At 45.1% G+C, this 20,500-nt stretch overlaps 1 protein-coding gene across 2 annotated transcripts in view; it reads left to right on the top strand.

The window, feature by feature from the left end:
- LOC122117159 (microtubule-associated serine/threonine-protein kinase 4-like) overlaps window positions 1–20,011 on the top strand; it is a 163,840-nt gene extending 143,829 nt beyond the window's left edge. Inside the window, exons 21-26 of one of the 2 annotated variants that reach the window (XM_042690814.1) lie at window positions 608–808; window positions 3,370–3,599; window positions 4,092–4,214; window positions 11,438–11,574; window positions 13,940–14,121; window positions 14,385–20,011. In XM_042690814.1, the coding sequence (XP_042546748.1) occupies window positions 608–808; window positions 3,370–3,599; window positions 4,092–4,214; window positions 11,438–11,574; window positions 13,940–14,121; window positions 14,385–18,217 (4,706 nt within the window). In that variant the 3' untranslated portion in view covers window positions 18,218–20,011. The remainder of the gene's footprint in view (window positions 1–607; window positions 809–3,369; window positions 3,600–4,091; window positions 4,215–11,437; window positions 11,575–13,939; window positions 14,122–14,384) is intronic. The other variant, XM_042690813.1, reaches the window with a different exon arrangement.
- Window positions 20,012–20,500: the final 489 nt, after the last annotated feature.

A 20,500-nucleotide genomic window follows, 5' to 3' on the forward strand; every position in this document is an offset into this window, starting at 1 on the left:
GATAGAATTTATGAGATACACATTGCCTCTTCTCAGTGGATGACAATGTGTTGTCATTGGTTTTTAACCAAAGGGAAAACAGAAGCTAGGAGTAGTGACTTACACTTGTAATCCCAGCTACTTGGGTGGTGCATACTCTACCATCTTAACTGGGGCCCAGGTGAGGTATGTCTGAGAAGGATGCAGATTTGGGCAGAGAGTGATTCAGGATGACTCTGTGATGAAAATTTTTAGCAACATTGCTGATTATCATCAGTACCAGAGTATAATATGGTTGATCATGGGGATTCTAAGGAAATGCTGGTCTTGGGGGTTAAAGAAGCCGCTGTACATATGTTCTTAACTGGATCTGAGAATTGATTGAGAATTTAGCAGCCATGTGTACAAGGAGAACCAAGGCTGAACTGATACCTCTTTCATCTCTTCCTTCTCCACCTCTCCTTTCTCCTAACCAATCATGTGTTTTTCCTGTTGGCCTGACACCAGATGGACTCAGCTAACCATGAGTATGTTTCCCAGTATTTATCCTTCCTTCCCTTCTCACCCTTTCTCCACCTCTCCTGTCCTAGATTTTCCTGAATGTGTTTGTTCCTTCTTCTTTGTTCAGTTGGCAGTTTTTCAGAGCACTTGGATCAGATAAATGGACGGAGCGAGTGTGTGGACAGTACAGATAATTCCTCCAAGCCCTCCAGTGAATCCGCTTCTCACATGGCTCGACAGCGATTAGAAAGCACAGAGAGAAAGAAAATCTCGGGGAAAGTCACAAAGTCCCTTTCTGCCAGTGCTCTGTCCCTCATGATCCCAGGAGGTAGAGAGATGTCTACTTGCATGAAATGGTGTGATGTATGCATTTGTGCATGTGTGCCCTGTCCTCCCTCCACTTCCCCGCATTCTGAATGCTGGTGGAGATGCTAGATCACTCAAATCTATCATGGGTGGTGTCTCAGAAAAACTGTTAAGATCTTCAGGACTGCCTACAGACCCCGTATTTCTCCCTATAGGACCTTTGGGAGTTCCAAAGAAAACAGACAGGGACTTTCCTCTCACATTCTGTATCAGGAAATGAGAAAATCGTTCTTTCTATGAATTTTTTTTTTTTTCCCTCCAAGGAGAATGATGAATTTCCCTCCCTGGAATAATTTTTCTTCTCTAGACTATATATCATGTATATACTTTAAAAAGCTGTATACAGCATCTGTGTTGGAAGCTTAAGTATAGCTTTTCACAGCTAATTAATGAGGAAATAGACAAATAGAGTGTAAACTTTTGCATTTCTGGAGATGCAGAGCATCACAGATGGCCCTGAAAGAATTTGAAGCTTTCCCCAATCCTGTGGGTTGGGGTCTGCTTCCTCCTAATGGTAGATAAATTGTTCTTGGCACTTTTTAAAAAATTCCCCCTGGAAACAGCTTCATCATAGTTGGGTTAGATCGATTTCACCTCGGCTGGTTACTCCTGTGGTCCTTCTGTGGTGAGGATGAAATAGACACCCTTGTGCTGGTGACATCATGACAATGACAGCAGAAGGGAGCAAGTGGAGCAAAATTATGTTTGCAGATGGCTTGTGTTGGGAAGGATGTGGCCATGCACGAAAGGGATTGTTTACATTTATTGAAATTCCATATTTATGCAGAAAGAAATTGGATATAAACAAATGCTCATTTGGGGATAGCGCTCACTCTAGTAGATTTCTTTCCTGAGTGACATTTTGTTGAGCACCATAAAGTGGAGATCTGTGTCACTAGTCTGAATGGTCCATCATAACCCAAGAAGTGGCCGCAGTCCATCTGCCCAGCAGGAGAGTTAGGCATGGTGCGGTCATCTCTTGAATGATTTTTTTTTTCTTTTTGCTTATGTGGTGCTGAGGAATCGAACCCAGGGCCTCATGCATGCAAGGCAAGCACTCTACCACTGAGCCATATTCCCAGCCCATGCGGTCATCTCTTGAAAGCAGATGAGACAGCCCACTCTTTAGTAGCGGAAACTAAATCACTTTGGGGAGATAAGGGAGATCAACGTGGGATGGAGAATTAGGGAACTGGCTCTTTCACTCTGTCCTCTTCCCACTCATGTCACTGCTTACTGTGGTGCCTCTCTTCGCCTGGCCTGTAGCTAGGGATTAGACAGAAGGTAGCCAGCAAACAGAAGTGGCCAGGGGCACATTGAAACCAGAGTAGAAGAACGCAGATAGCGGCATGCTTAGCTCTGTTCTTCTTCCCACAACCTAAGACCTGGAACATGCTGAGTGTGTGCACTTCCAGCTTACTATAATCACAGTGGGAAGTGCCATGTACCTGTGATCACTGGGATCTTATAGCCTGGTCCTGGACTAGGCTTTCATTTAAACATCAGCATCTTCTCTACATTTCTCAGACACACACAAATTCCCATAACCAGTGAAGACCTATTTATAGTGATATGAACTGATTAAAAATATGCTAATGTCTTAGCTGTTCAGGCTGCTATAATGTAATACTTTAGATTTAGTGATTTGTCAGCAGCAGATTTGTTGTACACAGTCTTGGAGACTGCAGTGTCTAAAATCAAGAGACTGGCAGATTTGGTGTGAGTGGGAACTTTTTTTTCTTCCTAGATGGTACCTCCTGTGTGTTCTCACAAGTGAGCTGGAACTTTGGAAGAACCACAGGCATTCAGAACATAGGAGTTTGCTTATAAAATTGTAGAATTGGTGTTTGGGGTATGAACTGAATTGCTCTTTAAATTAATCTACATTACCTGCCTTATTCTACAGTAAAACTAATTGTGTTTGCAGGTAATAAATAGAATCAATTGTAACCATAGTAATTATTTTATAAAGAGTTTAGCACGTTAGTGGGTTTTTTCCAATTAAAATGTGTTAATTAATAGTACTTTAATGCCACATCAGAAAGCAGGTAGTAAATTGATCATGGCTTTCCTGGCCATATATGGCTGGAAAGAACCAAGGGAAATGATTGAGGGTAAGATTTGGAATCCCGTGTCTTAACTGTAGTTCACACACTCTTCTCTGCATACTTGAATGCATGTATCTGTAATTAAAAATATCACAGTCAGAAAGTAATCTTTATGTCTTGTAATTAGTTTAGAGAATGAAAGACTCATGATTGTTGAGTCTTAATTGAAAAATTAAATAGAAACACTTTTGCTGTTTTCTTGACAGGTTTCAGTTTTGCAATCCATGCCAGAGCCAATAGAAACCTTTTGTTTTTTGTTTTTTGCATAATTTCTTCCTGGTTTTGCCACTGGTCATAAATGGGGTTGTTCTGTGGGGTTGTTTCCCAATCCTGGCAGGGCTCCCATGGTGAGGGCTGGCTGCATGGACAAGTGTGCACCCAGGATTGGCTTTGATGGCCGACTTCTTTGTTGCAGATATGTTTGCTGTTTCTCCTCTGGGCAGTCCAATGTCTCCCCACTCCTTGTCCTCGGACCCCTCATCTTCGAGAGATTCCTCGCCCAGCCGAGATTCTTCAGCAGCTTCTGCAAGTCCCCATCAGCCCATTGTGATCCACAGTTCAGGGAAGAACTACGGGTTCGCCATCAGAGCCATCCGGGTGTACGTGGGAGACAGCGACATCTACACAGTGCACCACATCGTTTGGGTAAGCGCAGGATCTCACACACATCAGCTCTTGTTCCCAGCCACACTGGAGAGTGATCACGTGGCAAAAATATTGTTCTCAGCCAGTGCATTTGTGTTAAGCTGGTGGCCCTTGGGAAGCATTTCATTAACCTGTTCAGGCGCTTTTCCCTCTGTATAGATGAATCTGACTTCACAAAAAACATCGCTCCTAATTCTGTCCAGTATCTGTGTTTCTGCATGCCACATAGGCAGACAACATTCTTTCACTCTCTTTTTCATTTCTTATTCCACTATTTTTTTCCAAAGTTCACTAAGCTTTTTCTTTTTAATGGCAACATAGGAATTATCCTACTTAGAACATGAGAATAGGAATAGGAATCATGACTTTGATTTCCTGTCAGGAACAGGATTGATTGCAAGGTAGCTCAGGGTAGTCTGATGGAAGAAACAGTTGGGTGTTTGAGTTGTCATCAGTGTGCTTACAAATATATACTCTCCTTTTGGAATTTAGAATGTAGAAGAAGGAAGTCCAGCATGCCAGGCAGGACTGAAGGCTGGGGATCTGATCACGCACATCAACGGAGAGCCCGTGCATGGACTTGTCCACACGGAAGTTATAGAGCTCCTATTAAAGGTACTGTCTTCTTCATATCATGGACATGCAGAAAAGGCAGGTATCCCTGAAGGATTAGTACCAAGAGGTCATCTTCTCTAAGGCCTACCCCCTGTGGTCAGTCTCACCACTGAAAAGAGAGTCACTAATATGAGGTTTCACATAAAAGCAAAACTACTGTGAATTCTCAAGTATTACGTAGTGAAAGAATGTCTTTACACCTGCACACTCATTCCCTAATTTAATTTTGCTTCTCATTCTAAGTTGTGTATAGTAAGAACTCTCTTTGTTTATATATCCCAGGGTAGAATTTATTTTGGATTCACCTGTCCTAAAGATGGCTTTCTTCAGGAATTTTTTTTTTTAGGTCTGACTATCATAGAATTCAATTATGAGGTCAGATCTAAATTTATTCCAAGAGTTGGTGTTCCTTTAAAGACAGAACTATAAATATATACACAGGTGCTGTAAGTGATTTAAAAAAATAAGTACAAGAAAGGGCTCACTATACAAATGTATGAATTAAATGGGAATCAGTTCCTACTAACAAGGAAAGCTAAGTAGCTCCATGGAGTCATATGACAGGGGCCATGAAAATAAATGGAGAGAGACAGGAATATTTCCCTTCTTTCAGAGAGATCTGTTGAGATGCTTGCTTTGCTGACTCCAGAATATATAAAGTCATCCATCCAAGTATGGTTGAATTTGATTTTAAACATTCTCAGGAAAACATTGACTTTTCTATGATAGGAAAGACAGTCTTTACTACCCATGGGTTTGTGAGTAGGTTTTACTTCTTGAGTACTATACTAAGAGAATGTCAGGGATGGCAGCCAGAGAGATGCAAGCCTCATTGAATCCACAGCCCTCTTAAAGAGACAAAGCACGGATGTGCATTAACCTGTGTGGGGTGTCACTGATGATCTTGAGCCCTCATTGACGGATGTGGGATTTAAGAGATGCTGGCTCATGAAGTACTGGACGTGTATATGAGAACAGAGTGAGCCCAGACCTGAGGAGAGGCATCCCAGGGAAGTGACACTGAAGTGGGACTGAAAATAAAATGAGGAATTTGAATGCAATACAGGTAGTGAGTGCACAGAGCTTTTGAAACCAAGTGTCGTTAAATGACTTTTCTCTTCCTTTGTCATTTCCTAGTTCACATAATTGGTTTTCAAAAGATTTGGATTCTGGCCTGGGTCCCAGAAGCAGAAGTGTATGTATCCTCTGAGATCTATTATAAGAGAGTTGTTGTTAATGATTAATTGGCAGCATTGATGAGCCTTTCATCTTGAGCTCAGGGTCTGTGGGAATTTGGGGCTCAAAGTTGAAACATTAAAATGAACCATTAGGTTCTCCTTTGCTAGCTATCCCAAAACTACCGTAAGAAGACAAGGTCCATGTGGCTATTTTTGTTGGGTCCCGATTCATGTCTGATTGCACGTGTCTTTGTTTAATAGCAATTACCATAAGATGATTTGGGCTGGCCCATACTTGGGCCCTATGCCCTCTGTAGCTTCTCACCCCTGCATGGATAAGAGCCACAGTGTTCAGTTTCACTTAGCATCTGTCTTGACAATGAGGTAGAGCAGCTCTCTCAGTTAAGTATCTAAGAAATGGGAAGCCCAGTAGGACTGCTGACTTTGCAATCCTTTGACTGTGGAAGGAAGAAATGCAAAAGCTCTTTCTTCTGGCTAACTGCTTCGCTAACAGCTCTCGATCCTGCAATCCCTATCCTTTGGGGATAAGGGTTCAAGGAAAGTACTGAAGGTTTTTCTCTCACATTCAGTGTGAAGCCTTTCCAGTTGGTAGAGACTTCCGGAGCAACAGACAAAAAGGAATTTACTGTCTCTAAAATGCTCCTTCACTCTGTCTAGGAACCTACTTTGACCCTTGTTGTCAGAGAGTAAGTCTGTAGGTGGGCTTTTCTTAGCTGTCATTCATTCTACTGGAGATCAGCATCACTGATTTTTAAAACACTAAAAAGATTTCAGGTGGTACTATGTACCTGGTTTCCGCATTCTTTATCACATGTATTATATGCAAAATAGCTCCTGCTACAGCATATGTTTACATCATGTCCTACATCTGCTCATTAAAGCAGAAGACACAATACACAATAAACAACTCTACACTGAGGGAATATACACTTGTTTATTTTGCTGAGACGTCACGGAACACATTTTGTGCAACTTATTTTCTATCTTAATATGATTCTGGACTTTGAAACCTTCCCTTTCTGCTTCTATGAAATTCAAATGTGAATTTCCCTCGTAAAGACTTCTGGCCAGGTCTCTTAGCAGAATCAGATGGTCCTCTATGTAGCATCTTGCCTCCTCTGGCTGTAGCCAGATCACTGTGTACAGCCCGCAGGCTTCCTTGCTGGCTGCTGTCATGGTGTGTCCCTGCATCTGCTGTAGTATGGTGGCATGCAGCCCTGGCACCCTTTGAGGCCATGATATGTTCTGTCACACATCCAAGCAGAGGATCCTGCCTCTGGTTCATAGAGAAAGCACTCAGAAGGAGTAGCTAGTGTAATGAAACAAAGAGGATACAAGGGATTTAATTATCTTCCCAGCGAACTGTGTAATCATGCAGCTCTCTTCCAAATTTAACCAACGATTCTTGAGCAAAGAGTATAAGAGTGACGGGTATCAACAGCGGGCTTAGCCTCGGGGTGGCAGCTCTATTCCCACAATATACTGCTCTACAGAAATGCATGGCATCCTTAAAAAAAGGGCAGGAAAGTCGCCACATAGAGCTACATGTACACATTTAGAAACTCTAATAGCTATTCTTTAGATTGTAAACATCGTAAGTATTTTCTGTCTCATGGTTTCACACTGGGCTTCACTTTTCCTCACTGTCTCCAAGTAGACCTGTTATGGAAGCTCAGCCTTATACAGACAGAGAAACTTGTCCAGACTTTCAGCATCCTTGACCCATGGAATTATAGACACTGTGGATTATCTGGTCCACCTCCCCAGTAACGACACAAATCCTTTCACACAAGGAGTTAATCTCTTTCCTGCCACAAGGAGTTCACTACTTACATTTGACTTTTAGGTGGCATCAGTCTTTCTAAAAACATCAGAGATTGGCTGAAATCTTTCTCCACCCTTTCCTTATTCACAGAGGCCATATGGACCCCGCCATATTCCCTGCCTGCCTGATAGCCTTCTTCTAGGCTTACCAGACTTTGCATTCACCCAGGTTGCTGCCTTAAGTATAGCACTATTTTACATTGTTAGGCCTAAGAGAAGCCCTAAACTTCATGAGCTTCTGCTTCAGAAGTATCCTTTCTATGACTTCTTGGGAAATTCTAGATACTGAAACGAGGACCACCAAAATAGCATCATGTTCCCCGCCTCTCCCCGCCCCCCCCCCCCGCCCCCGTATGTGTAGTACTTATGGGAATACTGCAAGGATCACACGAAAATGACACATAAGAATAACAGCTAGTAAAGCCAGAGTATTTGGTACCTGTCAAGCTCTGTCATGCTTGACAAAAATAATCTTAGATCACCCTCAGTTACCCTCTGAGGTAGATGCGATGAATGTACAAATATAAATGTTCTTGTTTAAAAAAGGAAACACAGAGAAAACTGAACAAGGCACTCCAGCCTGTCTGCCAGGGAGCCAAAGATAATTTGCACTCCTGCAGTGCACTACTGCACACATGCATCCGCCAATTTGCCAGTGCACCCTATAGTCTAATGCTCACAGTGGGAAATGGTGGCAATGCCAGACTCTAATCACAGCGTTCAACATAAGGATCAGCCTGTAAACATGGCAGACGTTCAGAAGGAGGAAAGATGGCTGGCCACCAAGCTGCATAGGAATAGCATCAGAGAAATGGGAGCTATCTGTTCAGGGCTTTGATAGATGCATGGAGATTCATCATATGAAAAGGTAGTATAGGAGAATCTATGTGCAAGAAAGGCCTGTTCCCCACCTGTGTTTTGCAGAGAAAGGCAAGAGCATTAGATCTACCAGTTGGCTCAAGACTAACTGTTAAGGTGACACAGTCAGACTATGAGAGGAAATTGGATAGTGTAACTTCTGCTACTGGACTCAGTTCAGCCAGCTTAAAATAATTTCCCTCCCACTGTAAACATTCTTGAAAAGAATTTAAGTAAAAGTGAATTAACTGAACACTGACTACTGTGCTGACTACATTTATGTTGTTGTTGCTATTATTTTAAAACAAGTTTTGCCATAAATTGCTCATTTATCCAAGAGAAGTTAATTGAGTATAACCCTAGTCTGCAAACTATATTCATCCATACTCAGGTAGCACTTGCCAACTAGATCCACCAGGTGGCAGGCTTCCCAAATAGCATTTTTTTCCCCAATTATGTACCTTCCCCCCACTATTGTTTTCAATGTAATATTTGTACTCTACATTTTTTGTATGTTTCCCCCCTAGAGAAATTATCGTTGGAGTATGTGCCTACATCCAATGAATGATTCTCTGAAATAGCCATGTGTACGAACAGAAAGGAAACAGATTTGTATTGGGAAAGGGCAGTCAGTTGCTCTCAGGAAGGCCTGCTCCTCACTGAGAAGTGGTCACCCAGTTTTACAAAGCTTCTGTCTCCCTCATTTCTTCTTGGTGATCTGATACTCTGGACAGGCCTCCCACCAGGAGCATTCCTGGCTTCTTCATCACCACTGGTGATAAGTATGAGCCAAGCACAGAAGAGATGTAGAGGATAAGGACTTACCCCACCTATAAGGACTGGGTTTGGGAAGGAGAAGTACTGGAGGATGGGGTCAGGAGAGCCAGGCTTGGAATCTTCTTTCATTGGGATCTGTAACCTGTGATAAATAATGTTGAGGCTTTTGGTTCCATTGTACTTATTGTTGTAGGACATCCCAGATAACTGTATGGCCTTGTGTGTCCACTCAATGTAGGAATGTGAAAAAAAATGAAGCGAAGCATCGTTAAGTGGTGAAATTCAGCCGTTTCTGTTGTCCTTTCCTTCATGAAAGGAAAACCTACCATTTTCCATCATGGCCCCACATGATTTATGAAGAGAAGACCCCACCCCAAAGAACCTCCAGTAGTAAAACTGATATACTTAGTAGCTGAATTTTCTATTTAGAAAATAGACTATCAATCTCTACTACAAGAGTAAAGGTATACTTTCAAAATGTGTATTTGCATATAGAACACACCAGTTACCTATTTAGAATGAAGAAGATAAAAATCTGTGTATTGGAATTCAAACTACATTTCTCTAAAATTTTAGGGAATGATAAAGGATAATAAAGACAACAATAAATACCATGCCTAGTCAAAGGCAGAAACAAATCATTCCCTAAAGAAACATAGAAAACTAAAATAAGAGAATCTTAACCCATAAGGATTGAAAAATAGAAAATAATTACAGGTTAGGAATGTGGCTTAGTGGTAGAGTGCTTGCTAGCATGTCATGCCCTGGGTTCAATTCCTCAGTGCCACGTAAACAGAAAAAGCAGGAAGTGGCACTATGGCCACTCTATGGTAATAGAGTGTTAACCTTGAGCAAAAGAAGCTCAGGGACAGCATTCAGGCCCTGAGTTCAAGCCCCAGGACTGGCAAAAAAGAGAAAAGAATTGCAGAAGGTAAATAGCTAAATAAGTTGTGGCTCACCCAAGTGGAAGAATCTAGTATGTGGCCAATAACAATCTCACTCTTAGAGAATGTTCAATGATGAAAAATTATATAATGTGAAATTAAGAAATAAATCTCCAGAGTAATAATAAAACTATCTATAAAATATATAAATATACATGTATATTTATACATGTCTTAGAAAGTTGGGGGGTCAAGAGGAGGATATAGTTTTAAAACTAATGATAGAACACTTGTTTTGCATACACAAGACCCTGTGTTTTAACTTATACTTCCATTTTTTTTTCTTACTAAGCATGAGATACTTCCCAATTGGGGGAAGGGAAGAATAGATGTTATCATTACAATAGTCACTCCTTGTGTTTTCAACTGTACCCACAACCCTTCATTTCCTATAACCTGATACCATTTTTCAACCTCAGCCACTGGGTCCCTTCCCGGCAAAGGCCTTTGGAAAGGCCCTTTCCTTATAGTGCTTGTCATTGCAAGGTCATCAGAGCCCCCTCTGACTTTGTTTTTGTTGGTGGTGGTGGTGGTGGTTGTGGGGCCTGAACTCTGGGCCTGGGCACTGTCTCTCAGCTCTTTAGTTCAAAGCTAGTGCTCTACCACTTGAGCCATAGCACCACTTCAGGCCTTTTTCTATTTACATGGTGCTGAGGAATTGAACCCAGGGCCTCATGCATGCAAGGCAAGCGCTCTACCACTGAGCCATCTTCCCAGCACCACCCCCACCCCCACCCCGGACTTTGAAAGAACATGTCTCTCCTCTGGTTATTAGGAAATTCAAGAAATTGTGAAAGTCAGAGTAACTCACCACCTGCCCTCAGCACCCCTCATCTGGCTGCCAGCACCATACTTTACCTTATGCTTTGCGGCTGCCCACCATGTCCCTTCCCAAAACTCAGGGAGAAGACACAGAACCAACCAGGAAGCAAGGAAATACCTTACTGTGTGCAGCCTGCATAGAGAGCTTTCCCACTGCCTGGCACATACTCTCTAGCTCTGCAGGCTGACAGGTTTTATGATAATAGGAAAAGAACCTTTTAAGAATCATTAAACATAAAAGTCTCATTCAGTTTTGCTGCTCTATGATTTCTAGGCCAAAGGAAAAACACAAAAACAGAGGGGGGGAAAAAAAGAAGAAAAATATATCAACCAAGACTAGACAGCCACTGGGCACATTTCTACTTAATGCATATGAATGAAGCTAACCGTTATTTATAGAGGCCTTCCCATAAGGCCTTCCCTTACCACTTGGTGCTAAAGGTTTTACAAACTCTTCATTTGCTCCCTGAATGAGCACTGAGAAATGAGATAGATAGAATTCAGCCCTCACCTTTAGCTAGTACAGTGGGAATATGGACTCATGAGGTTCAGCAGCCTGCTCAAGTAGGAATTCAAACCAATGGCTCCAGGGCCCACCCTCTAAAGGCACTTCCTTTTTGCCAGCCATCCCATTTGAATTGTCAGGACTTCGGGGAGAGAAGGGTTATTTAGAAATGGAAGGACTTTTGGATAAATGCCCCTGTCTCTTTTGTCTTCCAATCTTTAACTCAGTTCAGATCTTGCTTTATTATAGCATTTCTCTTTAATACCACCTAACCTTTTTTTTTTCTTTTAATAGAGCGGAAATAAGGTGTCAATCACCACGACCCCATTTGAAAACACATCAATCAAAACAGGACCAGCCAGAAGAAACAGCTATAAGAGCCGGATGGTGAGGCGGAGCAAGAAGTCTAAGAAGAAGGAAAGTCTAGAGAGGTTAGTTAAATGGATCTTCCCAAATTTGGTGTACACCTACCCATGTAGGAAAAAAGTTGTTCCTTAACATACACTCTGACATAGAAGAGAGATCTATTTTACCGTGAGAAATTGCATGCCACAATTTACACATGCGTATACATTAAAGTTCATATTTGTTAATACCACTCTTTTTCACGGGAAAATTATTGGGATGTTTTATAGTACAAAGATTCTATCATCTTTGATCACCTGTGAGTACCACAAAGAGCCCTTTGCTCATTTTTAAGCCTCTTAGACTTCATTTCGGTAGAGGTAGATTTCTGGAACTGGGCCATCAGGCAGTTTTTCACACATTGTATCTGCATTATAAATGTACTTTACTAATGTAAACATGGTTGTTTTGTAATGCCAGACATACCAAAATAACTACATCCTTAAAGCTTCCAAATATAGACTTAGAAATAAAGGAGCTCTTTCTCAGTAACAAAAGCCCAGTGAGTTGACATAAACCTGGTGTATGGGACACTACGTGTCTAACCGTGTTCCATGCAGAGGAAAGGGAGATGCATGCTTGTGCTCCAGGCAGGGATTTTTCTTGCCAGGTGGGTTTGGCTTGTGTGTGCTGTAACCTGTCTGCTTCACTCACTTGGACCTGGCATAGTCATCATATGGAGACTTTGAATAGAGATATAGAAAGATATATGTGGAAAATGAGTGATCAGTTCTGGGAAAAATAAAGCTATATAAGAAGGAAAACAGAATTATACTTTCTATAGTCTAGCTGTGATGTGAAAATTAAACATGAGCTGTTTCTAAAACCAATTTTTTTTTCCTTTGGTTGTGGCGCTTGAACTCTGGGCCTGGGAGCTGTCTCTGACCTCTTCAGCTCAAGGCTAGTGCTCCACCACTGGAGCCACAGTGCCACTTCCGGTTTTCTGGTGATTAATTGGTGTTCAGAGTCTCAGAGACTTTCTTGCCCAGGCTGGCTTTGAACCATGATCCTCTGATCTCAGCCTCCTGAGTAGCTACAATTACAGGCGTGAGCCACCAGTGCCCAGCCTAGAACCAAAATTTTTTGAGTCAGCTATATTGGGAAGAATAGAAAAAAGGCCATAAGGTGTTGTGAGTCAAAAGTGATTATATAAGAATTTAATTCTCATCCTTCAGTGTAGCAAATGAACAGGATTTCTACAGCCAAACAAATTTAAATATAGTAATATAGGCACAGGATTTAGCAATATACAGACAAATGAGAGTAAAGAGGCAAAAGAATAGAAGGTAGTTTCCCATTCATTTCTCTGAGGGAGTAGAGAGAACGTAAAGTGTTCCCACAAATTCTAGGCTCCTTCTACTCTTTTATATTGCACTTTATATTTTGGGTGTGCTTTAGGTTATAGAGAATAAGCTACTCTAGAAGGTATAGAAGCATTACAATTTAGTGTTTAAGCTCTCTTTGATAGCAAAAGAGCTCCAGCTAGCCACATGTGCAGATAAGCCTGAGGCAGCTGTATTATTATTATTATTTTTTATCTTGCACTCACTGAGCTCTAAGTGTTCAATGTGTCTGTGGCACAGTGTCTGCTGTCTACTGATAGGGAAGGCCTCCGCGTTACCTTGCCTGGTGTCGTCCATGTAAACATAGCCCGCATTGTTGTTGGGAATATTCAAGAGCCCACAACGGAATGAGCATAGCAAACAGCCCTCCACAGATAAAGCCTCTGCCCAGTATCTCACCATTACAGGATTCTGTATCCAGACTAATGGTTTCATTTCTATGGGTTTATTTGTATTATTCTTGATTAAATCATGCTGACACAGATGCGGTATGCCCTAAGAAGCTTTCACACAAAGAAGACTCTTACCATAAACCTAATTAGTATGTTTTTAATGTATTTATACCTCTATTTTCCCAGATCTTCCTAAGTGTTTGGAATTAAATGTACCTGCATGAATACTGTCCCACACTATTCCTCCTCCTCCTCCTCCTCCTCCTCCTCTGGTAGTACTGAGGCTTGAACTCAGGGCCTGGGCACTGTCCCTGAGCTTTATTACCCAAGGCTGGTACTCTACCGCTTGAGCCACAGCTCCACTTCCAGTTTTTTTGGTGGTTAATTAGAGGTAAGAGTCTCACAGTCTTTCCTGCCAGGCTGGCTTTGAATCTCCATCCTCAGATCTCAGTCTTTTTGAGTAGCTATGATTATAGGCGTGAGCCACCAGCACCCAGTTGGGACTGTTCCCTTCTCATTCATGAGGAAGTAGCCTCCTACTCTCTGCAGGCAGATACCATCTGACACTCAGGCACTGAGTGAAGACACTGTATCGTGGGCAGGCAGGAGAGGATCTGAAAGTAAACCTGATCTATTATTTCCTGTTTCCACACTAGGAGGAGATCTCTTTTCAAAAAGCTAGCCAAGCAGCCCTCGCCCTTGCTCCACACCAGCCGCAGTTTCTCCTGCTTGAACCGGTCTCTGTCATCAGGAGAGAGTCTCCCGGGCTCCCCGACACACAGCCTGTCCCCTCGCTCTCCTACCCCTAGCTATCGCTCCACCCCTGACTTCCCATCCGGTGAGTGATCCCCAGGTCTTGACGCCCTAGAGTGTGGAGAGGAAGTGAGGTCATCCTTGGTCCTTTCTGAGAAGCAGGCACTCAGGCCGGCCCGGGGAAGGCAGGTGGCGGAGGTGAACGGCAGGACTCAGAAGCAGGACACAGATGGGGCTGTTCACTGACTATTGAAATAAGATTAGCATGAGGGGATTTACCTGACAGGCCTGGGGGGGATAAAGGAAGACGACCCTGGGTACTCACCGCCTTCTATCTTTCACCCACAGGTACGAATTCCTCCCAGAGCAGCTCCCCAAGTTCTAGCGCTCCCAACTCCCCAGCAGGGTCTGGGCACATCCGCCCAAGCACTCTCCACGGCCTGGCCCCCAAACTCAGTGGACAGCGGTACCGCTCTGGAAGACGGAAGTCGGCTGGCAGCATCCCATTGTCCCCACTGGCCAGGACACCCTCTCCCACCCCCCAGCCCACCTCCCCTCAGCGCTCACCATCCCCTCTGCTGGGACATTCACTGGGCAATGCCAAGATGGCACAAGCCTTTCCTGGCAAGATGCACTCTCCTCCCACCATCGTCAGGCACATCGTGAGGCCCAAGAGTGCCGAGCCCCCACGCTCCCCGCTGCTCAAGCGGGTGCAGTCTGAGGAGAAACTCTCCCCTTCCTACAGCAGTGACAAGAAGCACCTGTGCTCCCGCAAGCACAGCCTAGAGGTGACCCAGGAGGAAGTGCAGCGGGAACAGTCCCAGCGGGAGATGACCCTACAGAGCCTGGAGGAAAACGTGTGTGATGCCCCGTCGCTCAGCCGTGCCCGGCCTGTGGAACAGGGCTGCCTGAAACGCCCCGTGTCCCGGAAGTTGGGCCGGCAGGAATCTGTGGATGACCTAGACAGGGACAGACTGAAGGCCAAAGTGGTCGTGAAGAAACCAGATGGCCTCCCAGAGAAACAAGACCCCCATCAGAAAGCCCCCAGCCTCAACAGTGATTCAGAAAGTCATGCTCTCTTCAGGCTAGAGGAGAGAGAGAAGAAAAGCTACCCCAAACCATTAGAAAGGGCAGGTCATTTTGATAACAAAGCAGTGGAGGCTCCTTCTCTGGGCAGCCTGTTAAAAGATGCTCTTCACAAGCAGGCCAGCGTGCGGGCCAGCGAGGGGGTGACTCTAGATGGGACAGTGCCTGGCCACAGCCTGGCCCCCGGGGAGCATGGTCACGGTACAGGTGACTTTAAACGGGCCTGCACCCCTACCACGCTCCAGGACGGGCTTTGTCACTCCCCTGAGAGGCCCGCCCCTGGGAAAGGGGAGAGCACAGAGAAGACCTCCCAGGCCAAGGAATTCATTCGAAATGACAAGCTAGACGGCAAGCTGGCCAATATTGATTACCTCCGAAAGAAAATGTCCCTCGACGACAAAGACGATAACCACTGCTCCATGCTCAAGCCAAAGATGACATCCAATACCCACGAATGCCCGGCGGGAAATCCAGCCCGGCCTGCAAATGGACATCAGGAGCCCGAGAGCCGGGCATATGTCAGCAGTGCCCATGTGGCTTCGATGAGTGGTGTCTCCTTTGTTCCCCTCAAAGCCTTAGCTGGCCGGGGGGATGGTGGAGCAGAGAAGCCAGGCTTGGCTGCCCCCGAGTCGCCGGTCAGGAAGAGCCCCTCTGAGTATAAGTTGGAAGGAAGGTCAGTTTCGTGCCTGAAGCCCATCGAGGGCACACTGGACATTGCTCTCCTATCTGGACCTCATGCTTCTAAGACACAGCTGCCTTCCCCAGAGCCTGCGCAGAGCCCCAGCCCAGGTGACGACATGAAGCCCTCTGTGCTGCTGGCCCTCGCTAGCAGCAGTGGCAAAAAGGGTGACCCTGCCAGCTTAAAGATGAACAAGTCCTACCTGCTAGACCCTCGGTTCCTCCCCCCTGCCCGGGGTCTCCAGAACTCACCAGCAGCTCCCTTGCCAGACTCAGACTTAAAACAAACCAGGAAAGTTGCCCATGCTGCTGCCAGAAGCTCGGTGACAGTTGTGGAGAGTCAGCCCCAGCAGCGAGAGGGGAGTCCCAAACACCAGGACCGGTCCACAGACATCAAGGTCATGGCTAGCCCAGGGCAGACCCTGCAAAGCACTGACCCGGCCAGGCCAGGCGTCCCCCTCCCACCCAAAGAGGTCCTCCCAAGAGAGAAGCCAAGCCTGAAAGAGCGGTCTGAAAGGGGGCCATCCACAGCCCGGAGTGAGCGTGCTATCATGAGGGCAGAGGTGCACCGAGAACCCTCGGTGGAGTTGTATCCTCCAGAGACAGCTAAAGCCAGTGACAATTCCAAAAATCTGCCTTCGGGGGGAAGGACCCGCCCAGATGTCCACCTGCAGACTCAGGCCATAGAGAAAGCATGGGGGCCTTGTGCAAAAACAAACTTGAAAGATGAGGGGAGGGCCCTGGCCAGAGAGGACCCCTCACCCTCAGCTGGGAGCCACTGTGAAAAAGAGGCGAGCAAGGGGAGACACAGCCTGAACCCCAAGCCTGAAGTCCCTCCTGCCCGCTGTGCTCCGGAGCCTCCAGGAACTGAAAAGCTCCCTGCGTTCATTCCTTTGCAGAAACAGAGTCCCAAGGAGCTAGAGAGGAAGGAACAGCCTCTTCAAAGGGTGATCAGTAGTGGCCCTCAACTTGTCCTGACCACCAAAGAGCTGCCCAGCCCGGCCGCGTGGCAGCACTGCAATAGTCCAGTCCCTGCTTCCGCCAGGGAACCTGGAACCAAGCCCACTCCTGTAGAACCCGGTCCCTGCCTCCAGGACTCCTCCAGGCCTGCTGCTCTGCACACTGACAGCAGCAGCCACAAGCCCCGGCCTGGCCTTGACCCCAGCGCCCCCAAGCCCAAGCACCCAGACAGGCCCCTTTCATCCCAGAAGCCAAGCATTGGGGCTACAAAGGGCAAAGAGCCTGCCACACAACCCCTGGGTGGCTCCAGCAGAGAGGAGAAAAGCACTAGCAAGTGTGTGGATGTGTTTCTTGTTGTCCCAGCCACCCAGAGCAAAGCCAGTGATGCGGTGGGCCATGGAAAAGGGGGTCCTTCCAGCCCACTGCACGCTGAAGAGGGTCCTCCTGAGGCCAAGCTGAAAGCCACCATTGGTGGACGGCCACTGGATACACAAGAGAAGCCAGTGCATTTGCCAATGCAAGGACACCTAGAGTTCGGCGAGGCCGTAGACCAGAAACTTCCCGCTGCCAGTGAAAAGCAAAGCTTGTCTCCAAAGCACCCCAAACCATCCACTGTGAAAGACTGCCCTCCTCTGTGCAGACAGACAGAAAGAAGCCCCAATCAGCAGGTCACCCCCACAGATAGGAAGCCAGAAGGCAAGAAATGCACAGAAGCACTTTATGTTCCAGCAGCTGACAACAAGCTCGAAGCCAGCCTTTCCCACGGGCACGGTGACACACGGGCTAAAGGCTCAGAGAGGCCAGTCATGGGCATGGGGAAGGGCTTCCCAGAGGCCAAGGGGAAAACGCCTGCTTCTCAGAAGCCACCGGCTGAGGCTAGTAAGTCTAGTAGCATGAAACGCTCAACTTCGGTCACTGGACAAAGTAGCCTCCGCCCCGCCACCCTCCCAGAGAAGACTCTGAGCTTCTCCTCCAGTTTCCCTGAGAACCGGCCAGGCACGTCAGAATCCACCACACTCAGCACTGACCCCTCTCCTGCCAAGACCAAAGGGGTCACTCCTGAGACCGCAGGCCCTAGCCACAGAGACCACCGGAAGTCTCAGTCTGAGGAGGACGGAAAAACCCAGATGACCAAGAGTGACTCTTTGCCAACTTTCCGCCTCTCTGGCACTGCCCAAGAGTCTCACCACGCTGACCCACATGTGCCAGGTGGACCTGGCCATCGGCACAGGGCACTGTCAGTAACTGCCACCATGGGAGAAGCCAAAGGGAGAGAGCCTGCCTCTGCCCAGCCTCCCCTGGCCAGGAAACAGAACACAGGCAGGGAGGTGACCAAGGCGCCCCCAGCCCCCAGCTCAGACCGCCCTCTCACCCTTTCCTCTGAGAAGGACTTTGTAGTGCGGCAGAGGCGAGGCAAAGAGAGTTTGCGTAGCAGCCCTCACAAAAAAGCCTCCTAACAGGACAGGGCTCTGGGGACCCAGCCCGAACCTGGAATTGAGTCTTGACCACCAATGAAAACCAGCACTGTGTGGGGATGTCCGCCAGGCAGAGCTTGGAGCCTCACGAAGCGGGAAGTGGAGGATAGAGACAGAAAGAGGAAACCTCCTTCCAGATGCCTTCCCAGGAGTAACCGGCGAAGCTTACCAGCTAGTGTTTGTAAGAAGCGAGATAGTATCCAGCACAGGTTGGTGAGGAGAGAGAGATTGTCTCTGTAAATACCTAGCGATGTGTTTGGTTTGGGATGTAGAGTCTATACCTTGCTGCTGTAATCGCATCATCGCCTACAACTTTTCTGAATTAAGATCTTTACCGCTATCATGTCGTAGTAATGAAGTATAATGGTCAAAACTGGGTGTGTGTAAAACTATAGAGACATCCATATTCATACATGTACACATTCACCTACATGTTTTGGTCTGTGGTTTAAGACTATTTCAAGGCTGTTTTTATAAGTAGAGTTCAAGATGAAAGAAAACCCTAAACACAGTAGATTGTGAGTTTTTCATGTGTATTTTAAAGCAGAGTTTCTGATAGTACTGTATCTGGCTACCTATTTCCAGATCTAAAGCAAGAACTGCTCTGACTGCTGTATTTGCATTCCTCCATTAAAAATGGCCAGGGCAAATGGAGCTAGCCATTTACTTCACAGTCACCATAGTGGGTATTCTGGTCTTTGGGGCCAACTGTCCAAAGGGTCAGTTGTCTTTGTCTCTGAATTCCATGTTTGGTCTTCACATGAGGACGAGCAGGGACTAAACACACATCAGCTTTATTTCTGTTCTTTCTTTCTCTTCTTTTCAAGCTCTTACACTCAGGCCTCTCTGCTGTGAGTGGCAAGTCCAACCACGTTTTGTGGTTCTGCACTAGCCCTGTTCTGGAATAAAAATTGCTGGCTGCACACAACTCTGCTAGTACTTAGGTCAAGTGATATAAGCATCAGGCATTGGAAGAGGTTTTAAATTTGCTTTTTTTTTTTTTGAGGAAAAGAAATGGGGGGAGGTGGATTTGGGCATCATAGCATATATACTAAAGAATAATCAGGACATCAGATACATTTTAAACATAGCTGGGGCCTTATGTTGTAGGTGAAACCTGCTGTTTTGAGCAAGTTTCCTGGGTTTCACATTCGTTTCTGATGCATCGAGTAGCTCCATACAGTTCATAACACGATCTCTTTATTTGTATGCAAAGAAAAAAATTCTGTACTAATAAAGAGCAGCATTTTTGTAACAAAGACTTAATGGAGCTATTTGGTGCTTGAATGTGACCATCCTTTTTTACTTTTTGCTAAGCCTTATTTAAATTTTGTATACCATGAAATGTGTAGAATTTGTCAAACCATTTTTAGTGCTGAGGGGTTTTTGATTTTTTTGTTGTTGTTGTCGTTGCAGTTTGGGGGGTGGCTTGTTTTGAATTGTAAGATGGCACTTGCTGACATAAGTACTAAGGCACTAAGAGACAATGCAGATAAGTATTTATTAGATGTTTGGGATCCTGGACAGGACTTTGGTTTTATAAGAGGAAAAAAATGACCAATAAATAACCAATCTAGCACCAACTCCCCTCTCCCCTTGGTGATGTCTTAGTATCTTTGTGCTATAAAGTTGTTTATGTAAGCACAGCATCATCGTACAGCCCTGTGGATTATAAATCGTTTGGCAAGGCTGTAAAGACATTACTGACTTTGCAGTTGTCCTTCCTTGTAAAGTAAGTTGGCAATGGCAAAAAAAAATAATAATAATAAAGAAAAAGAAAAAAATGTCTTCTCTGCCCTTCTCTACCCCTACACAATGGTTAGCTATTCCCAAATTTTTAGCTCTTCCTCATCACTACACTGTGAAACTGTCAAAGAAACAAACATATTTTTTCACAAGAAGTTAAAATGAGTTTCAAAAATGGTCTCAACACTTACGATACATATCTGTTTAGCAGTTGTCATAACCTAAGCTTTCAACACTAAAGACATCAAGGCAGGTCTATCCAGGAGATAGTTCATGGTTTACAACCTTGTTTTTTTTTTTCTTTTCTTTCCACTGTCCAGTTTTCTTTGAAGCACAACTAGCTGCTTGTTTACAAAGGATATTTTTATGTATATTTTGTATAGTGTACTATCATTTTTTGCCAAATATGTTTTTTGCATTTTGGATGAGTAAAGAGTACTTAAGGTTGCATTCATGTGATACCTGTTTGTTGTTGTGGGACTCTCCAATCAGCGGGTTAGAAGTTCTGTGTTTGGTTTG

The sequence above is a fragment of the Dipodomys spectabilis genome, unplaced genomic scaffold (genome assembly GCF_019054845.1).
Source record: "Dipodomys spectabilis isolate Male_0828 unplaced genomic scaffold, ASM1905484v1 ptg000140l, whole genome shotgun sequence".
In the NCBI taxonomy this organism is placed as follows: Eukaryota; Metazoa; Chordata; class Mammalia; order Rodentia; family Heteromyidae; genus Dipodomys; species Dipodomys spectabilis.